Source organism: Hypanus sabinus, chromosome 1 (genome assembly GCF_030144855.1).
Source record: "Hypanus sabinus isolate sHypSab1 chromosome 1, sHypSab1.hap1, whole genome shotgun sequence".
NCBI classification, from domain to species: Eukaryota; Metazoa; Chordata; class Chondrichthyes; order Myliobatiformes; family Dasyatidae; genus Hypanus; species Hypanus sabinus.
The window spans coordinates 12,332,457-12,352,078 of record NC_082706.1 but is presented as its reverse complement, the minus strand read 5'-3'; the positions used below and the strand labels follow the sequence as shown (position 1 = coordinate 12,352,078).

At 43.7% G+C, this 19,622-nt stretch overlaps 1 protein-coding gene across 1 annotated transcript in view; it reads left to right on the top strand.

Annotated features, from left to right (window-relative positions):
• The first annotated feature begins 370 nt into the window (after window positions 1-370).
• LOC132391443 (substance-P receptor-like) overlaps window positions 371-19,622 on the top strand; it is a 100,879-nt gene continuing 81,627 nt past the window's right edge. The window contains exon 1 of the mRNA XM_059964655.1: window positions 371-1,023. Within this exon, the coding sequence (XP_059820638.1) occupies window positions 632-1,023 (392 nt within the window). The 5' untranslated portion in view covers window positions 371-631. The remainder of the gene's footprint in view (window positions 1,024-19,622) is intronic.

Below are 19,622 nucleotides of genomic sequence, written 5' to 3'. Positions count from 1 at the left end.
ATGCAATTCTGTCACTTACACTAAATCATACAACGCGCGAATCAGTCGCGCTTTACTGAGAGATGGAATTGGGTGGAACAATGAACAGAAAGCTCTCCGGAGTTAAACGCCTTTCCGGTCGTGGTTAATTGGGAAGGGGGGCGAGGATACCCTACTATGAGTAAATGTTGTGGAGAGAATTCCTGGAGATATTGAAGTGGAGGCGGGAGGTGGAGGAGGTCCCAGCGCCGTTATTGCCCTCCCCCGAGCACTGACGTCCTCCCATGCAAAGACATTGTTTTTTTTTAATACACCCTCAGCCTCCTCCCATCTCCCAGTGTGTTTCTGTCCAGATCACAGGAGCCGATACCTGTGACAGAAACCGTACTCAGCAATTCACCACCGCCGGGGTTGTTCTCAGTAATTCACCACCGCCAAGAGCCGGAGCAAGGCATGCATCCGACAACTTTCAATGCGAACCTCTGGGAAAGAGCTGCCCCATAAAGGGAATACCATGGACTAGCGTGCGGCTCCCGAAGAAGGCAGATTGAAGTCCACTGATATGAATTGAGCCTCTAAGGCTGAGGGCGCCGGACCGCGGAGTCGAGAGTCGAGAGAAAAGGAAGGGGATTGCGTTTTCATCGCCGCTACCATGAACCTCAGCGTTGTCAATGGGACCTGGAATGATTCCGGCCTGTGGAACGGCACGGAGCTCCTGGACACCAAGTTCATCCAGCCCAACTGGCTCATCGCCCTCTGGGCTCTTGCCTACTCCGCCATCGTGCTGGTGGCGGTCTGCGGAAACATAGTGGTCATGTGGATTATCCTGGCCCACAAGAGGATGAGGACGGTCACCAACTACCTGTTGGTCAACTTGGCGTTCGCCGAGACCTCCATGGCTGCATTCAACACGGTCATCAACTTTGTCTACAGTATCCACAACGACTGGTACTTCGGCGCCGGCTACTGCCGCTTCCAGAACTTCTTCCCCATCACTGCCATGTTCGCTAGCATCTACTCCATGACGGCGATCGCCATCGACAGGTGAACTTCCTAGGGTGAGGGTGAGGTAAAGAGGGATTTAGCAGTGCAGTTCCATGTATACCTTCATGGAGAGCTGGAGAGATGGGGGGGGGGGGGGGGAGGGAGAGAGAGAGAGAGAGAGAGAGAGAGAGAGAGAGAGAGAGAGAGAGAGAGAGAGAGAGAGAGAGAGAGATACAGTCATGGAATCATAAAGAAATACAGTGCAGAAACAGGCCTCTCGGCCCATCTAGTATACACTGAAACCATTTAAACTGCCTACTCCGATTGATCTGCACAGGAACCATAGCCCTCCATCTCGCTACCATCCATGTACTTCTCTTAAACGTTGAAATCGAGCTCACACGCACCACGTGCTGGCAACTCGTTCCACACTCTCACGGCCTTTTGAGTGAAGAAGTTTCCCCTCATGTTCCCCTTAAACTTCTCACCTTTCACCCTTAAGCCATGACCTCTGGTTATAGACCCACCTGGCCTCACTGGAAAAAGCTTGCTTGCATTTACCCCATCTATACACCTCAAAATTTTGCATACCTATATCAAATGTCCTCTCAATCGTCTACCTTCAAGGAATATGGTACTAAGAATTCATTGCTTGTTACTCAGATCCTCCAGGCTCGGCAACATCCTTGTAAATTTTCTCGGTACTCTTTCAACCTTGTTTAGATAGAGAAAAAGAGAGGGGGGGAATAGAGACATAGAGGTAGAGAGACGGGGGAGGGTTAAGAGAACAAATAGGATATTCGCATGCGTAGTATTATGTACAGTAAGGTATGAAGGGTATGAAGTGTTATACCGTTGTTCCCTTCTGATAACAACGCTGCAGGAACACTTTGGGGAAGGGTCCAGAGGAGATGTTCGAGGCTACTTCAGTACCGGTTATTTTATGTGGTTTATTCGTGATTTTATATCATCAGGAGCTTGTACAGGTTGTACGGAAAGGTCTTATTTCCCCGAACCAATAGAGGGGCGTAGTGAAAGCCGTGCGTTTAATTGACGGGTTGATTAAGGGGAAGGGCAGAATAATCATCACAATTGCAGTCTAGAATTCTCCGCCTGAAGGAGCGGCGGAGGCAGAAACCCGCAGCGTGTATAAATCCCGGTGCGCCTCAGCTACAAATGCCAAGACTATTCTCAAAGGTTTGTTTTACTGGCATGGATACGAGGGGCAGAATGGACTACTGTACTCTGCGGCTGTCAACGTCTGTGATTCCATCCCTCCAACTTCTAGCTGAAGTCACAACCGTAACGCGAAACCCGATTCTGCTTACAAACGTCTTTCATTCAGTCTCTCGCTCTCATACACTCTCGCTCACCCTCTCTCTCTCTCTCTTTCTCTCTCTCTCTCTCTCTCTCTCTCTCTCTCTCTCTCTCTCTCTCTCTCTCTCTCTCTCTCTCTCTCTCTCTCTCTCTCTCTCTCTCTCTCTCTCTCTCTCTCTCTCTCTCTCTCTCTCTCTCTCTCTCTCTCTCTCTCTCTCTCTCTCTGTCATTCACACCTCGAATCATTCTCAAAACAATTCCATCATTGCATTTGTAATTTTCTGGTTTTTTTCATTCAGTCCATGCGCATCCGTGGATAAAATTGCTCTTTGCACAATTTCTCTGCAAAAGTCTCAAAATGGTATCCTAATCTTTCGCACAATCCTTGGCGGATGCACCCTCCGTCGCCGCTGCTATTAATCTTGGAACTTGGTCCTACTCCTGCAGATGCCGGCCGCGATAGAAGAAGTCGTCCCATTCTTATACTTCCTGTGAAATTGGTAGTTCCTCGGGCATGAGGGGAGGGATTCCAGTCTTGAGTCGGAAGCACAGAGCTGGCCAGCATTGTGCTGAGCCGGGCGCTTATGCGCAACACAACCTGCCTCCTACTGTTTGGGATCTCTCCCAATTTTCCAAACGCACCGGAGCGCAAAAGCGCGCGGCCCAGCACGCCGACTGAGCGGGCAATCGCTCATTTACTCCCATTTGGCTTAATAAAAGCTCAAACTCATCAAAAAGTTGGTGAACGGAGAATGAACTACAATGTAAGACAATAAGTACGCGGGTAGATTTTCATTGACTCTATTGCGTTCCTTTGTTTCACTGTGAATGCTTGAAAGAAAATGAATCTCGAGGTAGTATATGGTGATAAATACGCATTGTGATAATAAATTTAATTTGCATTATCTGCAAATGCTGAGATTCTAACGCACGAACAAAATATGTTTTGCCGAACGATAAATATTGGGTTAAGATTCACTGAGATTCCCATTGACAGGTAGAGCATCTGCGAGTAAAATTGCACTGTGCAATATTGCAACTTTTTTTTGAGAGAAATTGTTGGGAATGTTTATTCATCTTTAAACAGGGAATCTCACATGAAAAAGTTAATACTATTTGGCTAGTGACACGGCGATCATACTGATTCCAGTTCCATTCTTTTAAAATGAGAGTTAATGCCGCTGCATATGACTGGCTCCCGCGCGGAAGGAAAAAAATACCAAGTACCAAATGACAGCGGCGAGTCAACGAAAGCAAAAGCCGAAGAAGAAATCGTCCGAGGGAGCAAATTTTGCAGGGAATACTGGCTCTTCGCGTTGATGGGGGAAAGCTCTATACGTTTTATTTTAAATGTTGTCAACGAGGCTTTATTTCCGAGCCTTGTCCTTTCGATGAAAGATCAGAATGCAATACGCTGTATATAAAAATGAAATGAATGTAGAACATTGCGGTAAATTCTTCTCATTCACTTGTTGGGATAGCCCACAGCAAATTAAAGGAGTCCAGCAGGCTCAGAATGTTTAACAGGTTGGACAAGGACCTGTTGGCACCTTGGCACCTTTTGTTCCAAACCTTCCTTCCCCGCGTGGAACAAAATCTCACGTCGACAGAGTGGATGTGGAGAGGATGTTTCCTGCGGTGGAAGTGGGGGGTGGGGGGTCACATTGGCAGAATAGAGGGGCATCCTTTTAAAGTAGAGATGAGGAGGAATTTCATCAGCCAGCGAGTGGCGAATCTGTGGAATTCGTTGCCACAGGCAGCTGTGGAGGCCAAGTCATTGGGTGTATTCAAGGCAGACATTGATAGATTCTTGATTGGTCAGGGCATGAAGAGATATGGAGAGAAGGCAGGGGATTGGGGCTGAGAGGGAACTTGGATCGGTCGTGATGAAATGGCGGAGCAGACTCGATGGGCCCAATGGCTTAATTCTGCTCCTATATTTTATGGTACAGTTTTATAATCCTGAGCGGAAGGGGCGGGGGTAACAGGAAATCATTCTGTTGTTGGTCAGTTTTAGGCAGAGGTAAGAGGTCATCTCCAATATTTAGGATGTGGTTAATTTCTATCCGACTCGCAGCAAAAACTCGGCACTTTTACCTGACATTCATATAAGGCTGAGATCTACACTAGAAGCAAACGATGTTGGGAACGCTCAGCAGGCCTGTCATATCTGCGGACAGAGATATGCTTCTTCGACCTGAGATATTAACTCTCCACTGTGTGTTTCCAACATTTTCAGTTTCTGCTTTAGATTTCCAGTGTCAGAAGAGATTCTGGAGGGGAATAATCATTTGACATTTCGGGACGAAAGGAAAACGGGAGAAGAATGACTTCTTCCCTTTCCATCCCAGTGGTGACGAAGGGGTCTCGGCCCAAAACGTTAACTATTTAATCCCCTCAATAGATGCTGCATGGCCTGCTGAGTTCCACCAGCATTTTGTATATGAATGCCACTCCAATATACACAGTATGGTTTTCATGTTTTAAAGCACAGCTATCGAACCTACTTTATCACAGTGTACCCAATGAAGTTCAGGAGAAATACTTCAACATGGTTTCCAAAAATGTTTTGATGACTTATCTGGAATCCCCCCCCCCCCCGCCCATTGTACTTTATTACGATGCCATATTTACTTCATATCTCCTCTGAGGATCGTCACCTTGTGGTGGTGGAGAGGCTTGAGAGTTCCCGAGATCTCGAGAGCGACGCCATCAGTAGTTTAGCGCCTAGCAGGGTCACTCGCGGTGGGAAGGTCAAGGGGGGCGGTTCCAGCCAAAGTATGATACAACCAAGACCTCAGTGGGGGAGTTGGCTGAAAATCATGACACATCACGACGGCAGTCTTGCTCTCCATGCCACTGGACCTTGACCCCGATCTGTCCAGGACAGCGTAGTGTCTATCCGTGAATAGGCTTCCCCATGTTAAACAACGTCACGCACAGGCATTCTCCACTGAGGGAATCCACTCTGTAGTACAGTAGAACCCCATAGGGAAACATACTCGACTGGAGTGATTGCAGTTTTTCTATTACTGTATCTCGATTGTCATTTGAGGCCACTGCAACTCATATTTGGAGAGAGCCGAATGAACTCGGCCAAGTACACACCGATGAACGGGCGCTTCTCAGGGACTGGGCAATATATCTGGAAGTCTCATGTCCTGTCAAACTCAATGACGTTCCTCACTCAGTTCCCCGTGCCAGACCACAGGCGTCGTTTGCACTTCAAACTGCTGTGAAATCGCTGAGGGAAAAATAATGTACTTGAAAAACCTTATCTGCACAAGACCGCGGAGAATATGACGCCTGTGCTTATTTTATTTCCTACTGAATGTAATTTGTTTTATATATTGAAAAAGTAAATTCGAAAGGAACGTTTCGTTGTGGCACATTTTTCTAAACGCGTGTTCCGGTTAAGCTCATCGCCTGCAGAAACACCGACGCCCTGACTGTGAACCTATATTTGGCATTGCTCTTATGAATGACAAAGAAGGAAATAATCGGGGGTGGGGGCAGATTTTAGAAGCGGAATTTTAATAGTTGGGCATATTCAAGACGAAGATGCTTAAGAATATTCAACATTGCGAAATGATTTGTATAGGAAAGTGGCACCAAATATCAGCCACTGCGCAGCAGGTACCAATAGCCTGATAGTTCTTATGGTTTTATGTTTGTATGTAACCATTTAATGTTCGTCTTGCAACATGACATTCTTTTGAAGGCAGGGCAATTCACAACATTGTGTCTTTGCATTTTGAGAGAAGGAATCATTTTGAGGAAGAACGACTTTCTTGGGGTGTGACTTCTCTTAAATACTTGAAGAAAAGGGATGCTGAACTAAAGTAAGGTCAAAATGCATCTCAAAGTGCTTCTTGAAAGTGGACTCAGAACCAAAAAGTATTGAGGCCAGAAGTGTGCCTTGTCCAAGGAGGAGCAGAGCTGAAGAAGTGAAAAGGATTAGGCTGAGAATTTCAACTCACTTCCTGATGGTGGTGTTGAGGAGGTCAGGGTCCACAGTTGACGGAGGTCAAATTGCTCCAGATGCAGGACTGGGAGCTAATACAGGACTAAGGAGGGAAAAGGCCATTGGGTGCTTTGAGCTTGAGGCTGTGATGTTTTATAATTGAGGGGTTGGATCAGAAGCCAGTAATGATCAGGCAAGAGGGCAATGATGGGTGAATAGCCCTGATAGGCATTCAGATATGAACGCCAGCATCTTCCATGTGCTGAGATGTAAGGAGATGGGAAGGTGGCGGATAAATTGAACTGTACTATCTATGACAAACAGAAGCAATGTACGTTATTAACTCATATGTTCCAGGACCCAATTATTGGGCAAATTCATGAGCTGAAACAGAATTAGATTTATTATCTCTCACATATGTCATGAAATGTGTTATTTTCTGGCAGTGGTACAGTGCAATACATAAAGTATACTATGTGTTACAATAAGATATATAATAAAATTACAGTAAGTGCAAAAATAGTGATGTGATGTTCATGGGTTGGTTCATTGTCCATTCAGAAATCTGATGGTGGTGGGGAAGAAGCTGTTCCTGAATCAATGAGTGTGTGACTTCAGGCTCCTGTACCTCCTCCCTGATGACAGTAATAAGAAGAGCACATGCACTGGGTGGTGGAGATCTTTTATGATAGATGTTGCCTTTCTGAGATATCACCATTTGAAGAAGTCCTCAATGCTGAGGAGGCTAGTGTGCATGATGAAGCTGGCTGAGTTTACAACCCTCTGCAGCTTTTACTGATCCCGTGCATTGATCCTTCCATATCGGGCAGTGATGTAACCAGTTAGAGTGCTCCCAACAATACATCTGTAGACACTTGCAAGAGTTTTTGATGATGTACCAAACCTCCTCAAATTTCTAATTGGATATATCCTCGTGAATTCTTTGTAATTGCCTCAATTTGTTGAGCCCAGATAGATCTTCAGAGATGTTGACACCCAAGAACTTGAAACAGCTCATCCTTAGTAGCTAAGAGATACTGTTGCTTCTGAACACCATCTTCACAATTTGGCTTAGATATGTCACCCACTTTAAGGTTCAACATGTTGTTCATTCAAAGATGCTCTACTGCACACCACTGTTATAACATGTGAGTCACTATAATTTTCCTCTTAGCTAGGACCAGTCTGGCCATTCTCCTCTGACCTCTCTCACTAACAAGGCATTTTCACACACAGAACTACTGCTCACTGGATGTTTTATTTTGTTTTTCACACCATTTTTGGTAAACTTGAGAAACAGTTGTGTATGGAGATCCCAGGAGATCAGCACTTTCTGAGATACTCAAACCACCATGTCTGGCACCACCAGTCAAAGTCACTTAGATCACATTTCTTCCCCCATTCTGAAGTTCAGCCTGAACAACAACTGAACCTCTTGACCATGTCTGCATGCTTTTATGCATTGAGCTGCTTGCCATGTGATTGGCTGATTAGTTATTTGAATTAATGAGCAGATGTACAGGTGGTCCTAATTGAATGTATATTTCCCAGACTAATTACTGAACAGATTTTCCTATTGATCATATGTGATAATAGAAATAACTTGGAACAGCACCCTGGGGAAGAATACCTGGTCTCTAATGTGTGTATTACACTTTAGATTAAGAAACACATGACGAAGTAACACAATGCCACCTTCATCAACTTCTTAGGCAGTGTCTTGGGACTGAGGGTGACTGAGTTCAGGGGTAACCGGTAAGACCCAAGTAGACTCCCCCACAACAGAGAGAGACGCTAAATGGTGGAGCAGGTGACTTTGTCAAACTGGTGTTTGCATGAAGTGGCAAAATACAGCAGAGCAGCAAAAAGCTACACCAATGGATAGGAACTCATCAATGATGCCACACACACCCATTGGACAACAGAAGGTGACTAAAACACTGAGGCAGTGAGACTCAGAATGGGAAACACAACCCAAATAACATTATAAACCTAAGAGACTCCCCCACCTGAGCCCATTCTGCCAGCTTGTCTTAGATCCATCTCTCTCTCTTCTCATGACTTCCATCAGGTGGGAGGTGCAGGAGTCTTGGATCCTACACCACCAGGTTTGGGAGTAGTTGTTTCTTACAGCCGTTGGGCTCTTGGACCAGGTTCACTCACCTCGCCACAGCCTGTGGACTCACTTTTGGAGACTCTGCAGATCACAGTTAATTAGTTGTACAATTTGTCCTCTTTTGCACATTGGGTGTTTGTCAGTCTTTGTTACGTCGTTATGTGTGTGTTTTTTGTGCATTCTATTGTATTTCTGGATTTTCCTGTAAGAGAATGAATTTCATGTTCTACATGAACTACATATTTTGATAATAAATTTACTTTGAACTTTGACAGTCTGCAGATGCTGGAAATCCAGGACAACACATGCAAAAATGCTGGAGGAACTCAGCAGGTCAGGCAGCATCTATGGGGGGAGTAAACAGTTAATATTTCATGCCATTAGACATTAGACATAGGAGCAGAATTGGCCCATTCAGCCCATTGAGTCTGCTCCACCATTTCATCATGACTGACCCATTTCCCTCTTAACTCCATTCTCCTGGCTTCTTCCAGTAACCACTTATGCCTTGACTAATGAGGAACCTAACAACTTCTGCCTTAACAGCACCCAGTTACCTGACCTCACAGCTGCCTGTGGCAATGAGTTCCACAGATTCACCACTCTATGGCTAAAGAAATTCCTCCTCACCTCTGTTCTAAATGGACGTCCTTCTAATTTGAGGTTGTGCCCTCTGGTCTTAGACTCCCCCAACAAAGGAAGAATCTTTCATATCCACTCTCTCTAGGCCTTTCAGCATTCAAAGACCCTTCATTGGGACTGTAGCCAAATAACTTTGGTCATAACTTCTTGGCCCCTATTAGAATGGTACCTCTTCCCTTCTTTCTGCACTGAGAATGGTGTGGGATTATTGAAAGAGATGTTTCAAACAAAATAATGGAAGCAATTTGAAATATTTAGGATTCATATCACAAGCAGAGATGTTAGAACGGGGAGCACAACATGCACAATGCACTCAGATCTGTACGTTATCAAGAAGGTTCCAGTTGGTTATGTTGTGGGATATGCAAAGGAAACCGTTTCCAAGTCACACAATGATCTTGTACTCATGATAGGACTGTAGGTTATTTGAATTAGTATTTTGAATCTATTACTTGGCCTTCATATTTACCTACCTATGCAGTTTGCATATCCCTCTGCTGAAGTGCTTCACTCGTCACAGGAACAAACGTGATGGCTGAAGTGCTGAACAAGTGTAAGGGTGCCTATAATTTGCAACCTGTGAAGCAATTAATGCCAGTGTCACCCCTGCCACTCTTTAAGTGCCCCTTACAGAAGTCACCGGGTCTCCCTGGGTCAGAGGTCAGAACCGTTCATGACAATGTCATCCATGACCTTCTTTGCTTCTTGCATACAGCTGCTGGAAACCTCATGACCTGTCACATGTTGAGCTTTGATGGTCACGAGGGTGCATTAGGTAAATGAGCCACCATTTGCTGCAGTGTTTACTGGCACTGAAGATTTAATAAAGACTGTTGGTGACTGGTGGAAATAGTCCTTTGTAAGATGTCACATACAGTGAACATGCCAACCATCAAGAACCCAGCTTCACTAACCCCTCACCCCATCAATCCTCCCCTAATAGACTCCTCTTGGGACACAACAGTCACTGACTAGCATGTAGAGCAGGGGTTCCCAACCGTTTTTATGCCATGTACCAATACCTTTAAGCAAAGGGTCTGTGGACTCTACGTTAGGAAACCCTGATGTAGTCATAAAGTTATACAACACAGAAAAAGGCCCCTTGGCCCAATTTATCCATACTAATCAAGATTTCTACTTAAACAAATCTCTTTTAACCATGTTTCGTTCATATTCCCTCTAAACCTTTCCTATCCACAAACCTGTGGATAGATACTTGGATAGTTCCTATCTTACTCTGCAGGGAAAAGAAAAACTTTCTTTCTACCTTTTTCCTGTAACCCTTAATTCATTCATCAATCAAGACCATGATTGATTGATGTGGTGACACAATGGAGAGGTGGTTAGCACACCATTTTACTCTACCAGCAACCCAGTTTCATTCCCACCGTTACCTGTAAGGAGTTTGTATGTTCTCCCCCATGATTGTGTAGGTTTCCTCCAGGTGCTCTGGTTTCCTCCCATATTCCAAAGACATACTGATTGGTAGGTCAAATGGTCATTGTAAATTGTCCTGTGATTAGGCTAGGGTTAAGTCGGGGTTTGCTCAAAGGTCTGGAAGGGCCTACTTAATAAAGAAATAAAAATAAATAAACCTATCAATCTCTGCCTTAGTTACATCTAATAGCATAGACATGTCTTTTAAAAGTTGTAATTGTACCTGCTTGCACCACTTCATCTGGCACCTTGTTCCATATACCCCCCACACAGTGTGCAAAATGTTGCTCCTCAAAACCATTTAAAATCTTTCCCCTTCTCACCTAAACCCTATGTTTTAGTCATCTCTATCCTGGGAAAATACCATGACCATATCGCCTTATGCATGCCCCTCATTAGTTTATAATTATCTATAAAACCATAAGATAAAGGAGCAGAAGTAGGCCATTCAGCCCATCGAGTCTGCTCCGCCATTCAATCACGGGCTGATCCAATTCTTCCAGTCATCCCCACTCTCCTGCCTTTGATATACCCTTTGATTCCCTAACTAATCAATAACCTATTCATCTCTGCCTTAAATGCACCCAATGACTTGGCCTCCACAGCCACTTGTGGCAACAAATTCCACGGATTTACCAACCTCTGACTAAAGTAATTTCTCCGCATCTTTGTTCTAAATAGACATCCTTCAATCCTGAAGTTGTGCCCTTTTGTCCTAGACTCCCCTACCATGGGAAATAACTTTGCCATATCTAATCTGTTAGAGCTACAGGGAGAAGATTGGACACTTGCTTCTCCAGAGACACTCGCAAATTTCTACAGATGTGCTGTGGAGAGCATTCTAACTGGCTGCATCACTGTCTTGTAAGTGAGGAGGCTACTGCATAAGCTGCAGAGAGTTAGCCAGCTTAGTTCCATGATGGAACTTAGCTCCATCATGGGCACTACTCTTCGTAATATCCAGGACGATTTCAAGGAGCAATGCTTCAAAAAGGCGGCATCCATCAATAACAATCTCTTTCACCCAGGACATGGCCTGTTCCCATTGTTATCATCAGGAAGGAGGTACAGGAGCCTGATTCAGGAATAGCTTCTTCCCCTCTGTCATCCAATTTCTGAATGGATAATGAGCCCACGAACACTACCTCACTACTTCTATATTTTTATTTTTGCAATACTAATTTAACTATTTAATACATATACACTTACTGTACTTCACAGTTTTTTCCTCTATTATTATGTATTGCATTGTACTGCTGCTGCAAAGACAACGCATTTCATGACTTATGCTAGTGATATTAAACTTGATTCTGATTCTGAATGGGGTTGAGAAGATCTGTAGCCATGGTTGAATGGTGGAGTAGACACAAAAGGCTGAATTGTCTAATTCTGCTCCTATATCTTATGACTTATTGTCTTGAAAGGTTACCTCTCAGCCTCCAACTCACAGTAAGAAAACTCTCAATCTATCCCGTCTCTCCTTTCAGATCAAACCCTCCACCCCTCTGGCGATATCCTTGTAAATCTTTTCTGCGCCCTTTCCAACTTAAATGTCACCCTTCCTATGACAACGTGACTGGAATTACACATGGAGTTCTGTGTGTGGTCTCACAAGTGTCTTGGTCAGCACATGCATCATTCGTACGTGGGATGAAAATTCATGTAGTAACAGGGAACACCAGCGAACTCCGCCCAGACAGCACACAAGGGTAAGACTGAACCCAGGTTTATGAAGCTGTGGAGTGGTAGTGGTACCCTCTGCACAACCGTGTTACCTATAGGCCTAGAGTGCTCTCTTCTCAACAGGCAATATTAAATGTGTGAACTTGGCTCCACACGCAAGCCACTGAAAGGAACGAATATCATTGCACAACAATTTTTTTTGCAAGTGTTGCTTCCTCGAAGTTTTCATTTTTAGGTTTGTGATAGACTGATTGAAGCTGAACACAATTATAATTCCATAAGGTACACCTAAAAATATTCGGGAAGCAAAATCTGTGTTGTCCAGTGTGATTAGTTAATCACATCATATATGACCGAGAAATAAAATCAGTGGTAACAGAAACAGACACACTCTATTAATAGAATAAGTGCCTTAGTTTCCCTGTGATGGTAGCCTCTTCTGCTTTATCTGAGAAATCCACAGTGATGTTTGGTGATTAATGTCTAGTGGTAAAGCAAGGTCTTGAGATGTTGTCTTGTAACGTTAGTACTAATTTGCGTTTGCAAAGAACATAGTAAAATATTTCAAGCTGCTTTACAAGAGGATTATTCTACAAAATCTGATGCCAAGCCACAGAAACAAACATTAGGACAGGTGAATAACAACTTGGTTGAAGGTAAATTAAGGAATGTCTTAAAGGTGTAGAAGGAGGTGGAGAAGAAGGGAGAAGTTTAATGTTTGAGCAACAGAATGGACATCTATCAGCAGTGTAGTGATTAAGGCTATCCTCTCTGAGGATCAACCCCTTGTTGTGGTGAAGAGGCTTGAGAATTCCCACGATCTCGAGGACTATGCCATATGGAGCTTAGCTCCTGGTAGGGTCATCCACGACAGGAAGGTCAAGGGGGAACAAATTACAAGGAAGTCCACAGATGCTGGAAATCCAGAGCAACATACACACACACACAGAGTGCTGGAGGAAGTTAGCAAGTCAGGCAGGATCTATGGAAATGAATAAATAGTCAACGTTTTGGGCCAGGACCTTTCTTCAGGACTGGAAAGGAAGGCGGAAGACACCAGAATAAAATGGTGGAGGGAGGGAGGGAGGGAGGGAATGAGGATAGCTAGAATGTGATAGGTGAAGCCAGATGTGTAGAAAAGATGAAGAGCTGGTGATGATGGAAGCCGATAGGAGAGAAGAGTAGACCAAAGGAGAAGAGGAAGGAGGAGGGGAAGGAGCTCAAGGAGGTTTCCAAACAAAACTTAATCCAACCATGACCTCAGTGGAGGAGATGGTGGAAAATGATGACATATTGAAACAGCAGTGATGGGTCCCTATTCGTCTTGCACTCCATGCCACTAGACCAGGGGTCGGCAACCGTTACCACTGAAAGAGCCATATGGACCCGTTTCCCACAGAAAAGAAAACACTGGGAGCCACAAAACCCGTTTGACATTTAAAATGAAATAACACTGCATACAAAGTTTTTTTTTGCCTTTATGCTATGTATAAACAAACAATAATGTGTTGCATTTATGAAATCGATGAACTCCTGCAGAGAAAATGAAATTACATTTCTGCATGCAACAAAAACATTTTGAACTCCGAAAAAAAGACGTTGGGTTGAAGGTTACTTTTAAGTAAAATACTCAATGTCTATTTGAGTCCTTCTTGTATATATGAAAAACGCCGAACTTAAATTGTCTGCCAGCAGCAAACCAAAAATAACGTCAGCCAGCTGTCAACCTGAAAAATAAAAGGACTATTTCACTGAACCATGAAAAAATATGAATATACGTAAAATAATAGGCAATTAAAATATTTATCATACTTGGTTAATGGGATTTCTGCTCCTGGACCTCAGCGCACAGCGTCTGCACATCAGGGTTGTATGACGTCACCTTCATCTTTACACAGGATCGCAAGCTGTCATCTGTGAGGCGCGCGCGATGTTTGTTTTTAATAAAGTTCATGTTGGAGAACATCTGCTCACATACATATGTGGATCCAAAGATCAACAGGACTCCAAGCGCACACTTTTTAATATTTACATAAATGTCGGGGATAGCATTCCAGGTTTCGAACACAAGTTTGTCCGATTCGGGGAGGTTTTCGATATCACTCCATTTGTGATTCTGAGCAAGAACGGCCTTCTGACGGGCAACATATTCAAGGTCTGCTGTCAAGCATCTAAACTTGGACACCCATATGTCTTTGTCAGCTATGTCGGCCAGTTCCATCTCAAGATCAGGTTGTCTCACACCTGCCAATGCAGTCGTATTCAGTAAGGATGCATCGATGCTTAGGCGAGTGACCGGGAAGGATAATGTTTTTTTTTTCCTCTCTGAACTCACAGAAGCGTTTCCCAAATGATGTTTGCATTGCGATGATTGCAGAATGTAAATACTCCGAATTTATCATGTCGTGAGCTTGTTTGAATGCTCTCAAATTGGGGAAGTGAGACAATGTGCCTTTCTGTAAATCTCTGGCAAGCACTGTCAACTTGCGCTTGAATGCCAAAACATCCTCCAACATGCGCAGGGCTGTGCGTCCTTTCCCCTGAAGAGCTGTGTTCAGCATGTTCAGGTGTGCTGTCATGTCTACCATGAAGTGTAGCTTTTACAGGCACTCTGGCTGTTCCAGTTCAGGAAAGGTGAGCCCTTTGCTGCCCAGGAAAGTTTTCACTTCTTCCAGACACGCGACAAAGCATTTCAGCACCTCCCCTCTGGACAGCTACCGGACTTTGTTGTGCAGCAGGAGATCAGAATATGCGCTTTCCAGCTCGTCCAGTAAAAATGGAATTGACGGTGATTTAAACTTTTTGTCATTATTTTATTGACAAACTGAATGACAACATCCATTACTTCTGTGCATTCCGGAGGAAATGTTTGAGTGCACAGTGCCTCTTGGTGCATGATGCAGTGAAAAGTCAGCAGCTTTCTGTCCAGCGACTTCTGTAGTAAAGCCACAAATCCCTTGTGCACTCCTGTCATACTTGGTGCCCCAAAAGTAGCTACTGACACCAGGTGGGTGGTCTTTATTCCTTTGGCTCTTAAACAATTCAAGACAGCCTCACAGATGTCCTCCCCCACCCGTGTTTGGCCTCTTAGAGGTATCAGCTCAATCATTTCTTCCTCTGGCCCGGCAGAGTTTACATACCGGCAGAACAGCGCTATTTGTTCAATATCACCTTTGTCTTTAGACTCGTCATTTTTATGGTTCTGTCTTTGACAGTCTTTGCAGAGAGGGGCATATCCCTGATTTTCTGCACAATTTCACTCTTGTTTTTAAAGTCCGTGAATTTTAAAGTCCCTGTTTTATATATTCACCATCTGGTAAACTGCTTCCCGTGCCTGACTATTTCCTGAGCAGCAACAAAATTAGCATATGTAGTTGATTTTCCAGACTTCATTCACTTCTTGAAATGATTTTTGCTCAGATCAACCTTCCGCATCAGTTCCGAAATGGCTTTTTTTCTCTCAGCTCTATCCGGATATTTTTGAGCAAAGGCTGCGTGTTTATTCTGGAAATGTCTTGCGACTTTTGACTTTTTGTTGTTTGCTAGTTTCTCATTGCATATTAAGCATACCGGTAAACCAGTTTCGTCAGCAGTGAAAGCAAATGAACCTGCCCACGTATCATTAAACGTTCTGTTTTCTTCAGTCACTTTTCTTTTTTTAGAATCCTCCATAGTTATTCTACCTTGGATCAAAAAATTAAAGAAATCGTGCACTGGCAGGTGTCAGGCATTGGCAGTGGTGACGTATATTAATAGCGACAAAAAACACGTTTTATTTAGATTTTACAAGATCACCATAATCCTCAAATTTAGAATTGCATTTCAAAAACTTACAAACTAACATAAAATACATTTTAATTAAATACTCATCATTTATTTTCCAAAGCCACGGGGAGCCGCAGCACAGAGATGAAAGAGTCACATGCGGCTCCGGAGCCACGGGTTGCCGGCCCCTGCACTAGACCCTGACCTCAATCTGTTAAGAACCATGTGGTAGCTACCCATGCATCAGCCTCCCCATGCTAAACAAAGTCAAGCATGAGTGCTCTCCATTAAAGGAATTATTCCTCGAGGGAACACCATTCTTGGCTGGAGTGATCGCACTACTACAAGTAATTAAAGCCCTTAGGTTCAAGAGCCCAGACTATCTCAGATGGAGTTGACAGTGATGAACAAGGTTAGACTTTCACTCCTTTGAGTTAGGATGACCTGAAAATTGCAAGTAATTCAAATGGTGTTGTTTCTAATCAGAATTGTATCCAATGTGGGCAACCAGACGTTCATTTTTGCCACAGGGACAAGTTATTCATTCAATATCCTCTATTCAGAATGATGTCTATTATCTTGTCACAGCTTCAAGGTCTCCTCACTTCCTTCAGCATCCATTCATTCTGCAGGTTTTCCTTTTAATGCATTTTTCTTTGGAATATGCATGTTGCCAGCCAAGGCCAGCATTTATTAACTATCCTAAAATGCCCTTAACTCTCCATGATGGAGCCAGCTGAGTTTATAATCCCCTGATGCTTTTTCTGAACCCTAGCAGTGGCCCCACTGTATCAGACAGTGATGCAACCAGTTAAAGAGCTCTCCATGTTATATCTGTAGAAACTTGCTATGGTCTTTGCTGATGTATCATACCTCTTCAAACTCCTAATGAAATATAGCCACTGGTGTGTCCTCTTCGTAACTGTATTAACTCTCTGCAGCTAACTTCAGTCCTGTGCAGTAGCCCCCTCATACCAGACAGTGATGCAGCCAGTTAGAATGCTCTCTATGACACATCTGTAGAAATTTTTGTGTGTTTTTGGAGACATACCAAATCTCCTCAAACTCTTAATGTAATATAGCCACTGCTGTGCTTTCTTTGTAGCTTCACTAATATGTCGGGATGGTTGTAAATCTCAGCAGTTCACTCCAAGATATCCATCCACTGGATGCTGACGATACTAAACTGGGTGGCAGTGTGACATGCGAAGAGGACGTTAGGAGAATACAGGGAGACTTGGATAGGCTGGGTGAGTGGGCAGATACTTGGCAGATGTCATTCAATGTGAATAAATGTGAAGTTATCCACTTTGGAAGCAGGAACAAGAGGGCAGAGTATTGTCTGAATGGTGTAGAGTTAGGTAAGGGAGAAATGCAAAGAGACCTAGGAGTCCTAGTTCATCAGTCAATGAAGGTGAATGAGCAAGTGCAACAGGCAGTGAAGAGGGCAAATGGAATGTTGGCCTTTGTTACAAGGGGAATTGAGTACAAGAGCAAGGATGTCCTTTTGCATTTGTACAGGGCCCTGGTCAGACCACACCTGGAATATTGTGTGCAGTTTTGGTCTCCAGGTTTAAGGAAGGACATTCTGGCAATTGAGGAAGTGCAGTGTAGATTCACTAGGTTGATTCCTGGGATGGCAGGGCTGTCTTACACAGAGAGATTGGAGAGATTGGGCTTGTACACACTGGAATTGAGGAGATTGAGAGGGGATCTGATTGAATCGTTTAAGATAATTAAAGGATTTGATAGGATTGAGGCAGGAAACATGTTCCAGATGTTGGGAGAGTCCAGTACCAGAGGGCATGGATTGAGAATAAGAGGTCAGTTATTTAAAACAGAGTTGAGGAAAAACTTCTTCTCCCAGAGAGTTGTGGAGGTGTGGAATGCACTGCCTCAAAAGATGGTGGAGGCCAATTCTCTGGATGCTTTCAAGAAGGAGCTAGATAGATATCTGATGGATAGGGGAATCAAGGGATATGGGGACAAGGCAGGGACTGGGTATTGATAGTGAATGATCAGCCATGATCTCAGAATGGCGGTGCAGACTCGAGGGGCCGAATGGTCAACTTCTGCACCTATTGCTTATTGTCTATTGTCTATTGTAATCATAGTGTTTATGTGGCTTGTGCAGTGGAATGTCTTGTCAATATTGACAGTTAGGGTCAGTAACGCCATCAAGTATCAAGTGTAGGTGATTTAGACTCTCTTGTCAGAGATAATCATTTGCCTGACACTTCTGTGACAAGACTGCTGCTTGCCATTTATTAGCCCATGCTTGAATGTTGTCTAGGTCCTGGTCCATGAGTCATGGGCTGATTCATTTGCTGAGTTGAGAATTAACATGCTCATTGTGCAGTTACCACAGTTATCTTCACTTTGGATCTCATGTTGCAAAACATCATTGATGAGAAAACTCATTAAGCTTCGGCCCAGGACACAGAGGAACTCCTACATGTTGAGGTATGACTGACCTCTCAGAACAACAAGCTTTTGTGTGACATACACTGGTGCTTTTTCTTTCTTGATGCCTGTTGACTTCACTGTTACTCAGCTTCTTGATGTCACACTTGGTCAGAAGCTGTCTTAATGCCACTCTCACATCACCTATGTACTGTAATTCTGTTCTTCGGACTAAGACCATAATGATATAAATAATCCTGGTGGAAACCAAACCGGGCAGTGAATAGGTCATTATATCTCCAGTGCGGTGTGATATTACCATTAACAACACCTTTCTGACCACTTGCCTGACAAATGAGAGCAGGCTGATCTGGTAGTTTGACAGATTACATTTCTTCCTTTTAGAGGACATAAGATACCAGGCAAATTTCTATATCATTAGGCAGACATCATTTTTGTGAAGTAGAACTGAATAGAATAGAACTTTATTGTCTTTGCTCAGGACAATGAGATTGCTGTACTACTCCAGTCTGTGCAAAACAGATAACTACAATGCATGCAATATGGCTTAATTAAAAAAAACACATTTCCCACATGCAACAAATGATTTCAATATTCCATAACACTCAAAGGCCATTGGCAAGTTGGAGTGTAGCATAATTCAGCTGCACAACAGCCCTTGGGAAGAAGCATTTTTTCAGTCTTACTGTTTTGTTTAAGATGTTTCTGTGTCTCTTACCAGATGGTAGGAGCTTGAGCAGGCAGTGTCCAGGATGGGATGGGATTTTAATGATGTTACAAACATGCCGTAGGCATTGAGAGTTACAGATTGTCTCCAGGTCTGGTAGTTGAGTCCTGATGATGTGCTGAGCCATCCTAATCTCCCATTGGAGTGCTTTGTGATCTATCTTGCTGAAGTTGGAATACCCCACTGCCATTCCACATGTCAGTATGCTCTCTATCGCACATTGATAAAAGTTGGCATACAATTTTTAGGGCAGACTAGCTCTCCTTAAAGCACCTCAGGTAGCATAGTTGCTGTTGTGCCTTACCTACTATCAAGGTTGTGTTGACAGACCAAGACAGCTCCTTAGTAATGGTCATCCCCAAAAATTTGAAACTGGGGACCCTTTCCACTACCTATGAATAGCGGGGATTGTTTGGGACCTTTCTCCATTCTGAAGTCAATTATCATTTCTTTTGTCTTCTTGATGATGATGAAAGGTTGTAGCTCCTGCACCTCCACTCTGTAACGAACTGGAGTAGCTTGGTCAGAGTTCTGGAATGCAGATCCTCAGTGTACTCATCCCTTAACCTTTGCCGTAGCCGCTG